Here is a 21,444-nt window from a genome sequence, read left to right on the forward strand (position 1 = left end):
TGGAATGTTTCCGTAATGGAATTTATGTGCACAGAAACTTTTGAAATTAGCAAAATACACATGCATACGCACTTCAAAATACACTTAAGTTACTCTTAAATGGAGTTTTTGATAAACAGGCACCAAAAGAGAGGTCTAGGGAGAAATGGGTCACTCTTTTTTAATCCTCTCCACTGGCAGTGGTGGGGCACTGCATAGTTGAGGACTGGGGTGCTTAAATACATGCTTCTCTGCTTAAATACATACACTCCAGCCTGGGTGACAGAGTGAGACTCCATCTCAAAAAAAACAAAATAGTAATAATAAATAAGTAAATAAATAAATAAATGCTTCTAAGACAAAAACCTTGTGTGCTGCTGCTTCTCTCTTCCAATCACCATCCTTTGACGTTTCTTAAGGCTTAAAAAACCCCCAAACCATTAGATGGTTAACCTTTGCATACCCTAGTAGTTACAGGTCCTCTAAAACAGAACCATACTGTTCACAGGTCAGTATCCTTCCCGAAGGCCTTTGTCAGACATCATTATTTCTAGCATAGGATATTCGACAGGATCAACAAGAAGGAATCGAAGACAGTAGGGACCACTACCATGACAGCTGCAGTATTATGTGGCAATGTGATTTATGGTTATTTTAGGAACAATGGCATTTCAGGAAGTGATATTCATCTGTAAAATTCCTTTGCCATGCAGAATATAAAAAATGATTACAGAATATTCAGAAACAAGCAATGCTCCTTTCAAATAATGAGATATTGGATATAATAAAGAGATGGGACATAATCAATATTTAAAAATATTTCTTTTAAAAAATTAAAGTTTAGGATAGTTATGTAGTTAGTATACAACAACTTGGTCTTAGTAAGGACTAGAAACAAAATTTTATTTTGCGTGGCTAAAGAAATACATACATATTATAAAACTGACATCTTTTGCATTGTTCCGTTGGGTATCATCACAGGTTGCTGCATCATTATAGTTGTTTTTAATGTAAACAGATAAACTCTCACACTTCCCAACTCTGGTATTATCCATCTATTTTTCCTTTCACAGTCCACTGATACAGAATTTTAAATGTTTAGAGTAGGAGGGAACCTTAGCTTCCAGCACAATGCTATTCATCTTTCACATGAGGAAATCATCCAACAGAAGTTGAGTGATTTACTCAGGGTCAGGCCACACCTTGGCAGAATTAATCTTATTATTCTTTCTCAAATGCTTTTTTAAAGGTTAAACAGAGATTGAGTTCTAACAATGACTTATTTCTCTTAGATGAATTTTGTGATGGACAGGCAAAATAATCAGCCACTATATTTCTCTTTTCTATTTCTTATTTTCTGTTTGCTACCTCTAGGCAACAACCCATCGAATCCACAACAAAATCCTGAAGATTTCTGTATTATCCAAGAGAATCATTTTCTTTAAGAAAAATAAAATAATAAATATGTTTTGAATATAAAAGTTTCTGATAAAATAAATCCTGACTTTAATCAGATCAAATAAGATAATCAGATTTATACCATTATTTTGATAAAGACAAAAAAAACAACATAAGTTTTTTTTCCCCAATCTTACACTTTGAGCAACTCTTTTAAATACTATAAACACTTTTCATTAGGGACTATTTTTACCTTTCCCTAGGAAAATGAAAACCGAATAGAACAATTTTTTTGCAAAAATTAAGTTTAAGAGGGTGAAGTGTGAAGACAGAGAACTGCTACTTAATCATAAATAAGTTAACAATATTAAACAGGAAAGTATGTATTTCATTTAAATGAGTTTTTCTTCTTCATATTCATATCACAAAGTAACTTCACTATAGCAGCACTAATTCATTATGTTTTTATTTACTGGTGGATGTCACTGGCTCTAATAAAAATATGTAATTTTTCATAAGAAATATTCAAAGGAACATAAAGTTTGAAAAATATAATTTACCAGAAAGCACCAACATGGGAAGTTCTTCAATTAAGGATGGGAAATTATTAACATTTTTCAGCCTAAGTTTAAGCAAAATTCATTCCTAAAGATGAATTTTTAATGAATTTTATAATAAATTATTCAGCATGAAAATAAAGGGAGCAAACTCTTTTATGCTTTTAAAATATGTTTAAGAGGATCTTATCTTTTAACACCTCTCTCATTTTGTAAACAGGACATTATGCTACCAAATATAGCGTTATTATTCTAAAGTTTAAAGCAATGCTTTAAATTTGTAAACCTTATGACATGTTCATAAAATTCATGGATACCAATCCATGAGAAAAAATTCTTCTTCCTCAACCCACATTTTAAAAGATATTTACAATTGTATTTGATCTTTTACTCTGGTTGCTTTAATTCATAATTAGATAGCATCTTTCAGGACTCACGTATGGGATCTTCCATTTTTCAGATAATTTTTTCTTGGTGGTCAACAGAAAAGTCATATCAAAATGCACTCTTGATGGGAATGAAAAGAGAATTATGATTTTGGGGGAGGAGTGCTCACAAAACTATTAAAGCAGCTTTGTTTATGTTTATAGGAATAGTAATAATGCTAACTTCATTAAAAATTATATTGACCATTTCAGATTCTTCCAGTGGAGACAGTTTAGCTGTACTTGTAACCTCATAGCACCCCAATTTTTACTCATTCCCCAAATCATCCCAGCACCTTTGGTCCCAAGACTACTGACAGACTCTTGGTCCTTCAGTGAAAAATCTAAGCTTTAAACAATCGGGTCTAGAGTTACCTATTTGCTTAAACTTGGATTTGATGAGGTTGCTAAATGAACGTTATACCTTTCTCATAAAGATAAAGGCTTCATGTTAATAAAGTGTTTCAAAAGAATTATAACATACCTTTTCACTAAGTTCTGATACTCATTTGCTTTTATAATGGCAAGGTCTTTGGATAAAGATAATAGTAACAGAATTAGTAAAAATTGACTGAAAGTGATACTTTATTAAAGCTTTTAAATATGGGTGTTTTTCATTAGAGAACACGGTTTAAGATAACACTTGGTTAAATTATTTAATATCCTGGCACTCCTGAACTGCATTACTTCAGGAAAAAGACTAATATATTTGTGAGGGGAATATAGGAAGGCAAGATGGCTAGGAAGAGGGAAGGGAAACTAGTAGGATAAACTGAATATTTGTATATTTAAAATACACATATATTTGCATTTTAAGTAAATACCAATGGGATTCATTCAAAATTTCCTTGATATTTCCTTGGCATAGTAATATACTTCAAATTAAGTGATATGTTAACTAGCTCAAGTATGATATCTAAGTTAAAAAAAAGTCACTTAAAATGACAGATCTGAAATTGAACCTACTAGGTACAACATAGTATATATAATACGTTTTCATCTGTATGTTTTTAAAAAGAATATATATATATATATATAATACACATATACTTGTATATGCAGAGTAACCCTAGAAGGATACACAAGAAATTGCTAACATTGGTTGCTACTTTTCACCCTCTACCCATCTGTACTGTTTCCATTTTGTACTATGTGTATGTTTTTCCCCATTCAAAAATATTGATTAAAATCTCATTACCAAAATAAATTTAAATGATTTAAAATAGCATGTCAAATTAATAACAACTATGGATTTTTTTTCCACTATACATGAAAATATATACTTATACATATATTATTTTTCTAAGCTCTACCTACTAAATTTGGGTATATTTTCTTTATGACAGAGTTACTGTGATCTGAAAACCCAATTTTCACATGATATTAAGTAGGGAAAAGCACATTTTCCCTGAACTTCATTGCTACAGTATGGTGGACTATGGGTTGTATCAACACCATGTTATCATACTTACTCTCTTTCTCTGATGGGCTAGCCATTAGCCACCATTTCTCTTTGAAATTCAAGAAGCATTTAAGGAAATTTCAGAAGGATTTTAAGATCCTTTTCAGGCAGTGATAAATATTACACCTGTATTATTCTGTAGGCATAGAATCAATGTTAACTCCTCTTTGTATGTTGTCAAAGATGTTTGGTATTTTAGTAAAGACAGACTTCAAACTAAGTGGTGACTAAGCAAACCCCTTACATAAAGCTTTGAATAGGATTTCATAAATAGTTCCAATGAAAAACATTTGGAGATAAGCAGGAAAAAAAGCTCACACTTATGAAAAAATTATTTTCAGAAAACCACTTAAAATTCAAATTAAGTCCTATTCATTTAAATATTAATATATACCACAAACCCAAATTTAAAGGAATGATAATACATACATCAGCTTTCAATGGTAGCTGCTTATTTAAAATGAGCATCTGAGGGTGTATTCCAATTTCATCCTCTTCAAATTGTGCAGCTCAGATAAATGTTTATTTTATGGAAAATATTTGCAAAATTACAATATAAATACATGATTATATTAAGGTAGGATGACTATATAATGTATTCTTATCTATAGATATAAAATGAACGCAGTAAATATAGCACACTCTTGATGAATTGTTAGTACACAGTGTTTCTCAGTAAAGTATTATTAAGTAACAGTTATCTAGTTTTCAAATGTACATCTTAAGAAGCTTTTAAGATGGAAGGATACACTAAATCTCCCAATACCCTTTTTAGTTGGTGAAGGTTAGTACTTCTGTGAATTCTGAGATATCATATTTGTGTTAGTGACTGTTCATAGGTTCCTTGCATTTCCTTAACTTGAAACGTTATTTCTTTAGTCTGAGTGTTCTTTAAATAATGCCACATCAGCTAACCACACTTTTAATTTGAGTATAATATTATGTACTGCATATTTATTCATTACTTAAACATATATCAACAATGAAACAATGATTGAAAAAAAATTTGGTCTGGACAAATTCCCCAAATTAACTGTCAGGGCATTATGGGGAATCTCAACTAAATACAGTCTCAACTGTAATACGAATTTGGGTTGGAAATAGTATTTTATTTATTCTAGTTCTTAAGACATCAAATGTGAACTCTACTTTAAAATTATTTGTTAAATATACTGGGATTTGTTTCAAAAGCATCTTCTACCCTTCTCCATTATACTGATTTAATGGAAACCTGTTACAACAACAGTTCCAACACAAACATATGCATGCAAGAGATCACCTTATAGATTCTAGCTACATAATTATTGAAACACATCCCACCTGTCAAGTGGCATAAATGTACATCTTCTATATACAAAAGGTAAAGTGCATTATTAAATTAGTGAACTGACAGATTGTCTGCCTGGACCATATAGCTTTCAAATAGACAAATGTGAAATTCTCCTATCAGAACCAATTATTTCAAGAGGTTCCAACTAGCTTTTCCACCCTGTCATTTATTTTTTTGGCCATGCTCTTTAGTGCAAATAAGCTTGTGTTTGACTCAAGTTTCAGGGACATGGCAGTTTGGGGTTTTAACAAGGAAAATTATAAAATGTAGCAGAACTTTAATATCTTTATAATACATTGCATCTTTTGCATATAAGCAACAGATTAGTGCTGCTTTCAATTGCTAGGAGCACACTGCCAACTATCAAGAGGAACCCGTTTCCAAATTTCATACTATTAGCTTATATTACTACAGTTTTGAGCCTGCACCACATTATGCTTGGATTATTATGTGCAAACATCATCAGTGTTTTAGAATTATACAGTGAACTAGTACTTTTGGTTACTAACTTTCATGCTCATTTTTTAACTTCTAACTTCCAGTTGCCTTAAGAGTTTAATGTCTTCAAGGCAGGGTTTCTGTTATTTTGAAGGATACCATGAACACTTGCAGCTCCATGTATGTTACAAATGACAATAAATAAAGTGAATATTGCACAGATAAGAATAGTAGCTTATTTTATAAGATACATGGCAATACATGTCCTAAGACCAGAGTTTTGAACTGGATCATATTTAATTATGGCTAATGAATTCTTGGGAATTTTAAGTATCAAAAAATCATAGCATCTTCTCATTTTTCAATGATTATGAAAAAAATGAAACAAAAGGACTGGCAGAAGGCTTAATAATTTTAGAGTATATTCAATTGCCAGTGTATATGCATCTATTTAATCTGCAGCTTTGAGATGGTAAAAACTTTGAACTATACATACAAGGTAGAAAATCTGGCTGCTTAACTAATTCTTTACTTAAATAATTAATGGAAAACTAAATTTAATAGTGTTTATATACAATGAGTTAAAGATATTTATCTTTAAGTCTGACATGGTATTGTATGTATGCATACACACACATATATGCATATACATATATGTGTGTGTATATATATAGATATAGACACATACTCAAATCTTATCAGACCCAAAAGGTAAAAGGAAATCATTTAGACCTAATGGATATAAATATTTTAGAAAGGAAGACTTTAAGAGAGAGTATACACTCATAGCAATAGCGATAGGAACAATCAAATACTAGAATATTCACAGCTCCAGTTTGCCAAAATCTGACAGGTTGATTATTATTAATAGGCACTATGATGGGCAGCAATAACAATCAGTAGTACAGTAATTCAAGTGCACATCACTCCTTCATAGACCAAAAACTACTTTTTTTAGCAAGCCTACATAGTTATTTTACAGTTAGGACTGTTTAAAAATCCTTGCTACTTTTAGAGTCTCAACACCCACCATGTGCTATTAGCTCTAGTACTAACATTATCTCCTAACCTTCAGTTGTTCCATAGTGATCCAGATGGTCCACAATTATAATGAACTAATGAGATTCCTTCACGCTACTAGAGGAAATGTGAAATACGATCTGTAAACCAACACCAGAATATATGTCGGGGTTACTGATTGCTTATTCTTAAGTAACATAAACCAATGAAATTAATTTTCTTAATTCATACCATCAAGTTTTCTTAGTGACCTCACGTAAATGTACTGGGGGACAAACCTCTGGAAGAAAAAAATTGCTGATATAATTTTAAATTACTTTTGGCATATAAAAGAAGAGCTACATTCTGATTTGAATCCATGCAGCCAGCTCTCATCAATGAGAGTAATATTTGGGGGTTGAAATCAGTGTTCTGGCTCTTAAATATGATTAGATGGACTTACTGTGTAGGAGGTGAATAAAGCCAAGATAAAAGACAATAATTTCATTCAGAAGAAGATATAACTGAATAGATGTAATTTCAGTCAGTTAATACAGGATGGGTTGGTACACATATAACACTATACCCACTTGTTTAAAAAATTGCTTAGGTGTTGAAAAATTGCTGTGGCACTTCCTGGAAAGTAATTTTTAATACAGGTAAATGGGTGAGTCTTGTGTAAAGTCAGAAAGAGCACCTTGGAAAATGCCTGAATTTTCCTTTCAAATATATTTATAACCAATCTTCAAATAATATTTTTCTCAGACTGGAAATTTGTATTCTAAATTCTTTTTAGAAAAAAAAATCCCCACCCCCTCCGGAATTAAAACACCTGTAAAATACAGGTTTATACTGGAAGTGTTGACATGGTTTTAAAGGTAGCAATTGCAAAAGTGCTACTAAAATATATTATTACAGATATATTTTTATATCAGTTAATTGGTGCACCAACCCTTCTGGAATAGTGTTAAAGAAGAAGCATAAAGTATAACACCTTGAGTCCATGATCTATTTTGGGGAAGAAACCTCTCGCAATCTTCAAATTAGCATGAAAAGCTAAAACACCAAGATTTCCATAGCAAAGCCATTGGATGAAGCCTCCCACTCAATGTGGCATAAAAGTAATTCCTGAAACTTTGGAAAGTCAATAAAAACATAAAGAACATTAAGTAGAGGTAAAGAAGGGATTGTAACTAAACTTAGAATAACCAATTAAAACTCTCCCATGGCTTTGATATGGTAACTATAAAATGTAGGGTTACCACAAAGTTTGAAATTATAGAACACTATAGTATTCTTAAGAAATATTATGACACTGTATTTTTAAGGTTTAATTAGATAATAAGATTTGATCCTTTGATGGTATAAATATTCAGTTATCCAATGGACAATATACATCTACTTGTCCTTTTATAAGTAAATATATTTATATATACTGGAGGTCAATTTCTGTTTCTGTGGTAACTGCCCTACAGGTAAGTTAGCAGCTTTTAATGAAGTGGGATTGAAATACTTTTAGGGGAATTTGTTAAATAGAAAGTCACACTTCCATTTAAGTATATGTATCTTTTTTCAGGATTATGTCATAGTGCAATGTAAATCTTAGTTATGGTATTTAGAATGTCAGAATGTCACATTTTGTGCTGATTTGCATACTTCAATAGTCTGGAGCAGTTGAAGCAGCTAAACTATTTAGCTCTGGGAAAGTAGGAATTCCCGTAAGAATTATAGTGATCTATGTGTAACATAACATGAGAATCAGACTTCTTGAAGTATCAACTACTAGAGGTATTACTAGTAACAACGGGCCAAAAAAGAGGAAAAACTTCTTCAAAGGATAATGGATCAGTACTTTTAGCCAATTTGTGATTTTAAATTTTGCCTGATGGAGTTCAATTTCACTCTAGTCGAGGCATTCTTGTTCTTCACCACTGGCCTTTCTGCCATCCATTCTCTTTTCTTTATGGCTGTTGCAAATTTTCCTCATCTCTTCTTCATACTTGATAAAATTCTCCCCAAACCTTGTCCAAGCTTTGAATGGAACAGTAATAGTATTACGGTAAGGTGGTCTCACCTCACTTACCTTCAGGAAAATTCCATATTTATTAGAGCCCACATCAAAGTAGAACCTTTTATTGTCCACTCTGAAAGAAGTCCCCTCTGGGAGTTCTAGTGGGTCATCGTCTCCACCTCTTCGTTCTTCTATGTCTCCTTCGCCATAGTCTTCAATCAGCTGAACCAGGGCATCACGAAACTCAATCATTCCTTGTGCTGGGAGGACAATAGTCTGTTCTTGGCCCAAACTGTGGCCAAAATATCCTATCATGCCAGTCCCCCGCATCATGGTTTGTCTAATCCGTAGGAAGCGACCCCGCTGATTTTCCTTTAGGTCTAGGTAATATTTCCTATTGTCCCTCTCGATATAGTCAGTTTTCAGGACACTGTGAGGATGCTCTTCGGACCCCACCGAGACTGGTGGGGAGGGTGCCGAGTGCTTCTGTCTCCTCCTGGAGCCTTGCTCTTTGCTGTGGCCATGCTCTTGCCGGTGGCCTTTCAGGCCCAGGTGGGCATAGTGCTCGATGAAGTCCCCTAGACAGTCCTTCAGCTCCGCTGCCACAGACAGGGAGAGGGTCAGTTTACTCTTTCTGATGTTGTCCTGCCGGCCTCTCCCTATCCAGACTTCGGCTATCTTTAGGAAGCGGCCCCGGGAGCTTTGCTTCACGTCTAGGTAAAACCTCTTTTTCTGGATGTCCACTCGTTTGGAGGCCAGCTCCTGGATTTCGGCTGCGCCCCCGGCCTGATTAGGGGTGGCTGAGGCCGCGTAGTGGGGGTAGTGGGAGTGCTGGGCCTGGGGATAGAGTCTACTCTTGCTTAGGCCAGAGCCCCCTACATTCTTGCCTCCGCGGCCGCGGCCGCCGCCGCCTCCCCTTCGCCTGGCTCTTTCCATCTTCAGCTGCAAGTGACAAACAGACACACGGGGTGGGGTGGGGGAGGGGTGTTGAGAACAATCGCAGACGCCCCTCGGCCTGGCCGCCCCCGCCGCCGCCCGCGACCCCCACGCCGGGCCCGGCTCCCCCGGCGCCGCAGCGCGGGGCTCCAGCTCCTGCCGGCCGGTTGGCGGCCGCCGCTCCGGCTCTGCCCGCGCTCCCCGCATCCCTCCGCCGCCCCCGGGGCCGCTCCTGCACGCCGCCGCCGCCCGTCCCGCGTTCCGCGACCCCGGGTCCCCAGCCGGCGGGCACTCACATCATCTCTGCCATCACCGCCGCCGCCGATGCCCTTCACGACCACCGCCGCCGCCGCCGCCAGTTCTCGGCCCCTCTGCTGCAGCCGCCGCAGCCGCCGCCCCCCGCCTCCTCCCCCGCCGCCGCCGCTCGCACTGCCCCCCGCCGGAGCAGCCGGGCAGGGGCATCGCCCGCGGCGCCCACCGCCGCCGCCCCTCCTGCGGCCGCTGCGGGGGCCGCTGCCGGGCTTCGGACACCGGCCCCACACCCGCCAGGAGGGGAGGGGAGGGGAGGCGGGGAGAGCTACGGCGGGGGGCGGGCGGTGGACCCCGCCTCCCCCGGCACAGGCGGCTGAGGGGAAGAGGGGGTCTCCGCTCTTCCTCAGTGCACGCCCTGACGGAAGCCCGGCGCGTGGGGTGCAGCAGGAGTGCGAGGGGACTGGACAGGTGTGAAGAGGTGCGAATGAGGACCAGGTAGAGGGAGTGTTCTCACTTCTCCGGATTCCACCGGGATGCGGGACTCTGGCGGCCCAGCGGCACCTGCAAGGAGACTACACTTCCCGAGGAGCTCAGCGGCAGCGAGGGCCTCCGCGCATGCGTACCGCGGCGCGCTGGGCGGGGCTGGATGGGCTGTGGTGGGAGGGCTGCAGCGCCGCGCGAAAGGCGAGCCAGGCCGGGGGCGGGGAAAGGGGTGGGGCAGGAGCGGGGGCGGGGACGGGGCTGGAGGGGCGGGTCGGGTCGGTCTCCCGGAGCTGATGTGTACTGTGTGCGCCAGGGACGCGCCGGCTTGTACTGTGCAGCGCGGGAATGAAGTTTGCTGATTTGGTGTCTAGCCTGGATGCTTGGGTTGCAGGCCCTGCTTGTGGTGGCGCTCCACAGTCATCCGGCTGAAGGAGAAGACCTGTTGGACTTTATCTTCTCAGGGTAAAGTGTCTTCCCATTTCCGTTTTGCCAGCTCCGTTCCCCGGGTATCTATCGTGCTAGGCTTCTGAGACACGTGGAGGTGCTTAGGCCCGCGGAGCAGGCCCCTGGGCTGTGTTTGGGAGATTCCGGAAAAAACAGACATTCTACCTTTCCCTTTCCCCTTGGGAGCAGCCAGGAAAGGCGTCTGTCGGAGCTTCCGCCATTCAAAAAGTGCTTCCCCGCCACTCCCGGCCCCAGCCTGATGTTTACCCTGCGCGCGTAGGTTGCTGTCTTTCCGGTACGGCCTTATGGTAGAAATTGAGCCACTCCAGGTCTGCACAGTAAAGTCTAGGGAAATAACCTGCTGTCTATGATTTAGCAAGTGATGATGGATATTTTTGAGTTCACATCGCTCCGTCCTTAATGGATTTTCTTTTTTTTCCTAGTTGAATGTCAGTTGTTCTCCGGCTAGGTTTGATATGAAAAATACTACTCCCTATTGAAGAGGGTGATATAATTCTTAGGATGCTAATACAGGAGTCTGTAAGTCGGAGTACTTCAGGCTTTTTATGGTTCGGTACATTTCTTTTTAGGGGTGGAAGATTGGGATAAGTAGGACAGTTCAGATCTTGATGTCATTGAATGGTGGTGTCGACCTAAAAGGAAGAGGCCGGGGCACAAAATTTTAGTTTAAAGTGTTTACTTTAGCCAAAATGAGGGCAGTTGCCCAGGACTCATATCCCAGTTGCCTTGGGGAGTGCTCCTTCAGCCTTGGTTACAAGCAGATTTTTAAAGGCGAAGGGAAGGAGTGGGCTGAGACAAAGTTGGTCAGGAATTGTTATTGGTTTACAGAGATACCATTGCTTGGTGATTGGCTGTACACTGTAACTCATAGGATATGAGTTATCGTGTCCAGCATATGGCATTTTATGGCTACTTGGTACCAGTGTAGAGCACACATAGCAGGTGGGCTTTAAGAGATAATTTTCCAGCTCAAGCAGGGAGTGAGATGGGACTGTTTTTTCATTCTAATGCCTCTCTGGGCCTGATAATTTAAAGGGGCTTCCATTCTTCAGCTAAAATTTTATTTTCTACTTTTTTTTTACCCACAGTGGTCTCCCTTTATTAATCCAACAAATGTTTATTAAGGACTGCTCTAGGCACTAGAGATACCAACAATGAACAGAATAGACAAACATCTCTCTCCTTTTGGAGCTTACATTTTAGTGGACAGAGACAGGCAAAAAATAAAATGTATAGGGTGACATAAGGTGAAAATGGAAATTAAAAAGGAAAGGGAGATGAAGAGTGTGTGTGTGTTGGGGGTGGAGGGCTGTAGGGAGCTGCAGTTGTACAATAAGTGGTCAGGGAGGACCACACTGAGAAGGGAATTTTTGAGTCCAGAGCTCAAGGAAGTGAGAGAACTTACCTTGAGGCTCTCTGGAGGAGAAGAAAGTGCAAAGGCCCTGGGGGAACCTGCCTCTTTATATTCAGAGAGCAACTTAAGAGGCCTAGTGAGCTGGAGCCCAGCGGAGAGGAGGTCAGAGGTCAGGCCAGAAAGGGAACGGGGCCAGAATATGTAGGACTTTATGGGCTATATTGAAAATTTGGGCTTTCATTCTGAGGGAGATGGGAAGCTGTTGGAGAGTTGTTAGGGAAACGTGATATGAATTATGTTTCTAAAAAATTGTGGTAAGATATCATAAAATTTGCCATATTAACCATTTTTAGGTGTTCAGTTTAGTGACATTAGTTACACTCATCATGTTGTGAAATCATCACCACCGCTATTTCCAAGACTTTAATGACTTCAGACAGAAACTGTAACTTTTAAGCACTGACTCTCCATTGCCTCATCCACCCAGCCCTTAGTGACTTCAAATGTACATTCTTCCTCTACAAATTTGCCTATTCTAGATATTCTACATAAGTGGAATCATATAATATTTGTCTTTTTTGTATCTGGCAAATTCCACTTAGCATTCTTTTTTTTTTTTTTTTTAAACAGCTTTATTGGGATAGAATTAATATAGCATACGGTTCACCCATTTAAAGTGTGCAATACAATGGTTTTTAGTTTGTCTTCAGAGTTGTACAGCCTTTATCACTATCACCTTTAGAACTTTTTCATCACCCAAAAGAGAAACTCCATAACCATTAGTACTCAATCCCACCTGCTTTCCTAGGCAATCACTTACCTATTTTTTGTCTCTATATAGCTATCAAACCCTATAACATTCCTTCTATCTAACTGTATTTTTGTACTCATTAACAACCTCTCTTCATTCCCACCACCCACCCACCCCAGCCTCTGGTAATCACCATTCTACTTACTACCTCAGTGACATCAAATTTTTTAGCTCCCACATATAAGTGAGAACATGCGATATTTGTCTTTACGTGCCTGGCTTATTTCACTTAACAGAATGTCTTCCAGTTCCATTCATGTTGCTGCAAATGACAGGATTTCATTCTTTATTATGGCTTAATAATATTCCATTATTGATGTATATCACATTTTCTTTATCCACTCATCTGTTGATGGACAGTTAGCTTGATTCCATATTCTGGCTATTGTTGAATAGTGCTGCGGGAAACATGGAAGTGCAGATAGCTCTTTGACATACTGATTTCATTTCCCTTGCATATATACCCACTAGTGGATTTGCTGGACTCGCTTGTAGTTCTATGTTTAATATTTTGAGTTATTTCCATGATGGTAGTAATTTACATTCCCACCAACAGTGAGGAAGGAGTTCCCTTTTCTCCACATCCTCGCCAACACTTATCTTTTGTCATTTTGGTAATAGCCATTCTAACAGGTGTGAGGTGATATCTCATCGTGATTTTGATTTACATTTCCATGATGGTTATTGATGAGCAATGTTTAATATATCTGTTGGTTATTTGTATATCTCCTTTTGAGAAATGTCTAATCAGGTCTTTTGCTCATTTTTTAAATACTTTTTTTTTTTTTTTTTTGCTATTGAGTTGTTTGACATCCTTAAACATTTTGGAAATTAACCCCTTATCAAATGTATAGTTTGCAAATATTTTATCCGATTCTGTAGATTCTGTCTTCACTCTGTTGAATTTGCTATACAGAGAAGCATTTTATTTTGATGTAATTCCTTTGTCTATTTTTGCTTTTGTTGCCTTTGCTTTTGAGGTCATATCCAAAAAATCATTGCCCAGACCAGCGGTCCCCAACCTTTTTGGTACCAAGGACTGGTTTCATCAAAGGCAATTTTTCCATCGACAGGAGGGAGGGGATGGTTTCAGGATGATTCAAGTGCATTCCATTTATTGTGCACTTTGTTTCTATTATTATTACATTGTAATATATAATGAAATAATTATACAATTCACTGTAATGTAGAATCAGTGGGAGCCCTGAGCTTGTTTTCCTGAAACTTGAGGGTCCTATCTGGGAGTTATGGGAGACAGTGACAGATTATAAGGCATTAGGTTCTCCTAAGGAGTGTACAACCTAGATCCCTTGCATGTGCAATTCACAGTAGGGTTTGCGCTCTTATGAGAATCTAATGCCACTGCTGATGTGACAGGGGAGGTGGAGCTCAGGAATGTGGAGGAGCTGTAAATAAAAATGAAGCTTCGCATGCTTACCTGCTGCTCACCTAGTGCTTTGTGGCCTGGTTCCTAACAGGCCACGAACTGGTACTGATCTGTGGCCCAAGGTTTGGGAACCGCTAGCCCTGAACAATGTTAGGGAGCTTTTTTTCCTGTGTTTTCTTCAAGTGGCTTCATGGTTTTAGGTCTTACATTTAAGTCTTTAATCCATTTTGAGTTGATTCTATATGTGGTGAGAGATGATTGACTACTTTCATTCTTTTGCATATGGTTATCCAGTTTTCCCAACACCATTTATTGAAGAGCCTGACCTTTCCCCATTGTGGGTTCTTGGCTCTTTTGTCAAAAATCAGTTGGCTATAAATGTGTGGTTTTATTTCTTGGGTCTGTATTCTGTTTTATTATCTGTGTGTCTCTTTATGCCAGTACTGTGCTGTTTTGATTACTAGAGTTTAGTGTATTTTGAAGTCAGGTAGTGTGATACCTCTAGCTTTGTTCTTTTAGCTCAAGATTGCTTTGGCTATTCAGGGTCTTTTGTAAGGATAATGTTTTCAGGGTCCACCCATGTTGTGGCATGTATCAGAACTCGATTTCTTTTTATGACTGAATGATATTCCACTGTTTATATTATATATATGCCATATTTGTTTATTCATATGTTGATGGACACTTAGGTTGTTTCCACCTCTTGGCTGTTGTGAATAATGCTGTTATTAACATTGGTGTACAAGAATCTGTTTGAGTTCCTGTTTTCAATTCTTTTGGGAATATAGCTACGAGTGGACTTACTGGGTTATGTGGTAAGCTTTTGGTTTAGCTTTTTAAGGAACTGCTAAAACTGGTTTTCCATGGGAGCAGTGTACAAGTGTTCCAGTTCTCCATATACTCACCAAAAATTAATTTCCTTTTTAAAAAATTATAGCTATCCTGGTAGGTGGTGGGAAGTGGTATCTTAATGTGGTTTTGTTTTGTATTTCTTTAATGACTAATGATGTTGAGCATCTTTTAATGTGCTTATTGGCCATTATATATCTTCTTTGGGGAACTGTCTATTAAGTCCTTTGCCATTTTTTATTTGAGTTTTTTTTTCTTTTGAATTGTAGGACATCTTTATATATTCTGAATATTAAACCCTTATTGGATATAAGATTTGCAAATAATTTCTCCCATTTTGTGGGTTTTCTTCACTTTTTGATATTGTTCTTTGATTCACTTTTACATTTTTATAGAGTCCAGTTTATCTATTTTTTCTTTTGTTGCCTATGCTTTTGGTGTCATACCTAATTCCCAAATCCAAGGCCATGAAGATTTTCTGCTATGTTTTCTTTTAATAGTTTTATAGTTTTAGTTTTTCTATTGGCATTTTGAGTTAATTCTTATATATTATTTTGATACATTTTAAGTTATTTTTGTATATGCTGTGAGGTAGGGGTCCAGCTTCACTCTTTTGCATATGGATATCCAGTTGTCCCAGCACCACCTGTTGAAGAGTATTCTTTCTCCACTGAATGGACTTGGCACCCTTGTCAAAAATCAATTGGTCGTAAATGTATGGATTTACTTCTGGAATTTCAATTCTATTCTATTTTATTTATATTTGTCTTTATGCCTCTACCACACTGTTTTGATTACTGTAGCTTTGTAGTAAGTTTAGAAATTAGGAAACATGAGTCCTCCAAGTTTATTCTTCTTTTTCAAGATTATATTGGCTATTTGGGGTCCCTTGCAATTCTGAATTTGAGGATCACCTTTTCCATTTCTGCAGAAAAGCATTTTGATAGGGATTGCATCGAATCTGTAGGTAACTTTGGGTAGTATTGACATCTTAACAATATCAAGTCTCTATGCATGAACATGGGATATCTTTCCAGTTATTGGTGTTTTCTTTAATTTCTTTCAGCAGCATTCTATAGTTTTCAGAGTACACGTTTTTCACCTCCTTGGTTAAATTTATTCCTTGGTATTTTATTCTTTTAGCTGCTATTGTAAATGCAGTTACTTTCTTACTTTCCTTTCAGATTGTTCATTTCTGGTGTATAACAACAGCTGATATTTCAGTGTTGATGTTGTACTCTGAAACTTTGTTGAATTTACTTATTAGATCTAGTAGCTTTCTTTGAGATTTTTATATGGGATTATGTCATCTGTATATAGAGATAGTTTTACTTCTTCCTGTCCATTATGGTTGCCTTTTATTTCTTTTCCATGTCAAATTTCTTTGGCTAGAACTTCAATACGATGTTGAAAAGCAGTGGTGAGAGTGAGTATCTTTGTCTTGCTTCCTATCTTAAGTGGAAAGCTTTCAGTCTTTTACCATTAAGTATGGTGTTAGCTGTGGATTTTCATAAATGCCCTTTATCATGTTGAGGAAATACGCTTTTATTCCTAGTTGTCTGAGTTTTTTTCATGAAATTATGTTGGATTTTGTCAAATGCCTTTTCTGTGTCAATTGAGATGATCATGTGATATTTTGCCTCCCTTATCTTAATGTAATGTGTTATATTGATTAATTTTCTTATATTGAACCACCCTTGCCTTTCTGGGGTAAATTTCAGTAGCTCATGTTATATAGTCTTTTAAATTGAGTTACCTTGTAATGGAATCACTGCTGCTGTTTTGAGCATAGAGCAGACAGAAAAGCAGGTAAAAGGTAATATGGCTTGAACCAGCATTGTAGCAGCGGAAGTGGTGAGAGGAGGTAGAATTCTGGCTTTGTTTTGAAGATAGAACCAACAGTATTTGCTGACAGATTAGATGCAGAATGTGAAAGGAGGAGATGAGTCAGGATGAATCCAAGGCTTTTGGCATGAGCAACCAGAAAGATGTAGGTGACTTACTAAGATGGGAAATATACAAAAGGAGCAGTTTGGGGAAACTTTATATCTGTTGAGTGGAATATGCCAATTAGAGATTCAAATATCCAGTAAATAATTGGCTATCAAAGTTTGAAGTTAAGAGGAATGGTCTAGACTATTTATATAACTTTGGAAGTTTTGTGTATAACAGCTAATTTAAAAGCCAGCAGACTGACTGTGCTCTCTAAGAGTGAGTGCAGAGGGAGAAGAGAACAGGTCTGTGACTTGTATCCTGGAATGCTGTGATGTTTAGAGATTAGGGAGGTAAGAAGGAGCAGCAAGCAGAGTATACTGAAAAGGGGTTGTTACTGATATAGATGGAGACTCAAGAATTATCACAGAGGCCTGGTAAAGTGTTTCAAGAAGATGGGTGTGATTAATTGTGTCACTTACTGCTAGTGCATTGACTCAGATGAGAGTTGAGAATTGGCTATAGGATTTGACAACATAAAAGTCATTGGAAACCTTGACATGAGCCCTTTTAGTGGAGTGGAGTGGTTACAGTGGGTTTAGGAGAGGATTAAAGGAGTGGAAACGGAGATGCTAGTGTAGATGACTCTTTTGAGTAGTTTTCCTACAATAGGGAGAATAATAATGGAGCAGTTAGCCAAAAGTTAAGTTTTTTTTTCTTTTTTCTTTTTTTTAGTTGGGAAAAATTAGATGTATGTTGATGGGTCTTTTCTGGCAGACTAGTAGAGAGGAAAAAGTTGATGATATAGGAGATGGGAAAATGTCTTTGAGTAGATGTCTTTGAGAAAATGTCTTTGAGTAGATGTCTTTGAGAAAATGTCTTTGAGTAGATGAGAGGTTTGCACACATGGAGAGGTTGGATGTAGGAGTACAGATAGTTCATCCATAGTTACATAAGAAAAGGTAGATATATTAGGGTTCTCCTGAGAAACAGAACCAATAGGAGATCTTTATATCTCTGTGTCCATCTCTGTCTGTATCTCTGTCTCTGTATCTATAAAGAGATTATAAAAGTCTTAAGATCTGCCAGGAGATATACCCACGGGAGCTAATGGTATAATTCCAGTCCAATTGTGAAGGTCTGAGATCCAGGGAGCCTATGGTGTAAGTTCCAGTCTGAGTCCAAGTCTGAAGGCAGGAGAAGACCAATGTCGTAGCTCAAAGGCAGGCAGAGGGAGCAAATCTTCCCATACTTAGCCTTTTTATTTATTCAGGCCTTCAACAAATCGAAGGCCCACCCACATTAGGGAGGGCAATCTGCTTTACTCAGTCTACTGAATCAAATATTAATCTCACCTGGAAACACCCTCACAGATACACCCAGAATAATGTTTAACCAAATATCTGGGCACCCCATGGCCCACTCAAATTGACACATAAAATTAACCACCACAGTAGAGTATGTGGGTACAGATATAATTATGTGAATAGATTTCAGGGTAAGAGCTTGTGGAAATTCATTTTTGATTGGTTCTAATGAAACCAGAAGCAAGATCATCAGCTAAGAGTGATGATCGGTGGAGGAGATATGAAGTTTAAGTGGAGAAGAGAAGGTATAAAATAGTCTTAGGAGGGGAGGATAGTAAATAGATTAGGGAAAAGTTGTAGGATTGCTAGGAAGCACTAAGGGCCCACCTGGGGCTAGTGGTCACAAATTTAAGGTGAGACCAGTCAAAATGGTTATGTTTTTCACCTGCTACATTCATTCAGCTGCATAGGTACAGGCAGAGTAGGTAAAGGGTTCTTTTATATTCAGGATTAGAGTTTTGCCAGGACATAGTGATAAAGCCAGAAGGACAATGAATTTGAGGGAGTATGCAAGGAAGTGGCTATTAACTTGGAATTTAAACTGGTCGAGAAGAGAATTAAGGACTGCCCAAGTGGATGAAGACAATGATATGGTAGCAGGACCCTTAAATGTCCCAGTTAGGTCAAAAGATTGTTGGAATTGAGTTTCTAGAGGGAATGAACTTGAAAAACAGAAGGTGTTGGTTGGAGAGTGGGATATATATGGAATTGAGATTATGGAAGGATTTAGTTGTTGGTAATAACATAGTATCTTTGTAGGAATAAATGGGTGGAGCAGGATACAGACGAGATCACTGGAGGAGAGCTGGTCAGAAGACTGGGAGGCACTATCTCCCTTGGATATTATACGTCAAAGATTGTGATCTACTAGACAAGGAGTGGGGAAAGGGTAGGATGTAGATATTAATGGCTATAGTTTTGATGGTGATGGTCATGGTGATGATGGTGGTCCATTAACACTCAAATACCATCAATTTCATTTATATCTAACACCACAAAGTTAGGTGTTGAGTTACATGTGGTTATATTGGAACTAATAGTCAACCCTTCATGGACTTCTATTCTTTGATCAGACTCTTCTTTAGGAGTAGTAGGTGCCTTAAAGCGCCTTTTCATAGTTGTCAGATTGAAATCCTTCACCAGTGGTTTAGTTTAACCCTGCTACTGTGGAGGTTTCTCTTGGCTTTCTGTGTGGGCTGCTGCTTTGTCTAGTTTTACCTTTTGGGGTTAGCATACTATTGTGAATAATTTATTGGTGAGAAGGTAAGCAGAGAAGTACTCTATGTCCTAGTAGTTTCTTATCTAGGAATCTGTCCTAATAGCAATAATAGGAATGCCTAACAATACCCACATATCTACAAGGGTATTCATTGAACATTATTTTTGGTGAAATTCACAAGCAAGCTAATTGTCATCAATAGGGAATTGTTAAATAAATTATAATAGATAAAGAAAATGGAATTCTATACAATCTTCAAAAAATCAGATCAAGAAGTGGTATTACATTTTAATTATCCCATCCTGTCAACAAGGGTGGCTTCAGTTGCAAGTAATGGAAAAACCAAAGTCAAACTGACTTTAGCAATAAAAGGTTATTTATTGGTCTATTTAATGGAGACATCTGAGGTAGAGTGGACTTCAGGCAAGTTCACTCAGGGATCTACCAATTTTTGGCCTTATTCTTGGCCCTCTTCTATGAAACCACCTTCAGGGTGGTTTCTTGTATGCTTGTAAGATGGCTACTTGCACCAACCACGACTACATCTAACAGGAGCAAAAGCACCTTTTCCCTCACCAGAGAAGGAGAGTCCTGAGCTTTGTTGCACTTGAACTGCCTTGGAACCAATAATTATGGCCAGGAGGTGGAGGTTAGAGAGCTGAGACCTGGGTCATAGCTCCTATCCTTGATTCAGTTGTATAGCAAGGGGAATTGGATTTTCCTGTTGGCCTTAAGACACTTGGATTTCACCTGTAGTCTTGGTGATGAGGTCAATTCCATCCATAAAACTTTGCTGTTACACATTTTGGGATAGGGTGAGGAGGGCTGAATAGAGATTAGGATGCTATTGAAATTTATTGTACACAATGGATCGTTACCATCTTCTTTCTTAGTGTTAAGGTAATCAGCCTCTTTTTCCTCCTCCTATGCTTGACTTTACTAAAACCCTGAGGTATGTTTAACCTCAGGACTCCAATTTGAAAAAATATAGACTGTTATTTACTTTATTACTTACAGAAGCCCTTCGTAGTACTCTCAGATAGCAAGAAAGATGTAGACAGGAAGTAGGGGAGGGGGGATCCTGCTTACTGAGAAATTATAGAGTATTAAAACTCCTCCTTCATATACCTGACCTCAATCCCATTCACTTACCAGTAGGGGCCCCTATTAATTGGTACCTGACCTGCTTTTGCTGTTCATTCATAAAACTGAGCCATTGAAGTACAGTAGAAAAATAATTAGACTATAAGATAACTTTTTTCCTTCCAGGAAATCCATAATTACAAAATATCTGATTTTTCTTCTTCTTTGTATTATGTAAACTTACCCTGTCTGAGGGTCCTCCTGGATTGTTCTTTGCATTTATATATACATAGAATTTCATTTTCATTTTTTTTTTTTTGAAACGTTGAGATGGAGTCTCACTCTGTCACCCAGTCTGGAGTGCAGTAGCATGTTTTCAGCTCAGTGCAACCTCCACCTCCCGGGTTCAAGTGATTCTCCTGCCTCAGCTTCCTGAGTAGCTGGGATTATAGGCGCGCACCACCACACTCTGCTAATTTTTGTATTTTTAGTAGAGATGGGATTTTACCATGTTGGTCAGGCTGGTCTCAAACTCCTGACTTTGTGATCTGCCCGCCTTGGCCTCCCAAAGTTCTGGGATTACAGTGTGAGCCGCTGTGCCCGGCCAATTTCATTTTCTATTTTAAAATTTAAACTACCACTGACACTTCGTTTTCCCCGTTTTACTTAGCATTTATCTTAGAGAATGATCTTAATACGTGTAGTTC

General features: G+C 38.4%; 2 protein-coding genes across 11 annotated transcripts in view; one reads left to right on the forward strand and one right to left on the reverse strand.

Moving 5' to 3' along the window:
• The window catches only part of PURG (purine rich element binding protein G), a 38,075-nt gene extending 27,965 nt beyond the window's left edge, over nucleotides 1-10,110 (reverse strand). Inside the window, exons 1-2 of one of the 2 annotated variants that reach the window (XM_007962123.3) lie at nucleotides 9,832-10,110; nucleotides 8,672-9,541 (exon numbers count right to left, since the gene is read on the reverse strand). In XM_007962123.3, coding sequence (XP_007960314.1) covers nucleotides 8,672-9,535 — 864 coding nt within the window. In that variant the 5' untranslated portion in view covers nucleotides 9,536-9,541; nucleotides 9,832-10,110. Of the gene's footprint in view, nucleotides 1-857; nucleotides 9,542-9,831 lie in introns of those variants that run through there. The other variant, XM_007962122.3, reaches the window with a different exon arrangement.
• Nucleotides 10,111-10,557: 447 nt separating this feature from the next.
• Nucleotides 10,558-21,444, forward strand: part of WRN (WRN RecQ like helicase) — a 140,861-nt gene continuing 129,974 nt past the window's right edge. For all 9 annotated transcript variants that reach the window (XM_037983618.2, XM_037983614.2, XM_007962111.3 and 6 more), the window contains exon 1: nucleotides 10,558-10,732. The gene's annotated coding sequence lies outside the window, so the exon portion shown is untranslated. The remainder of the gene's footprint in view (nucleotides 10,733-21,444) is intronic.

Source organism: Chlorocebus sabaeus, chromosome 8 (assembly GCF_047675955.1).
Source record: "Chlorocebus sabaeus isolate Y175 chromosome 8, mChlSab1.0.hap1, whole genome shotgun sequence".
NCBI classification, from domain to species: Eukaryota; Metazoa; Chordata; class Mammalia; order Primates; family Cercopithecidae; genus Chlorocebus; species Chlorocebus sabaeus.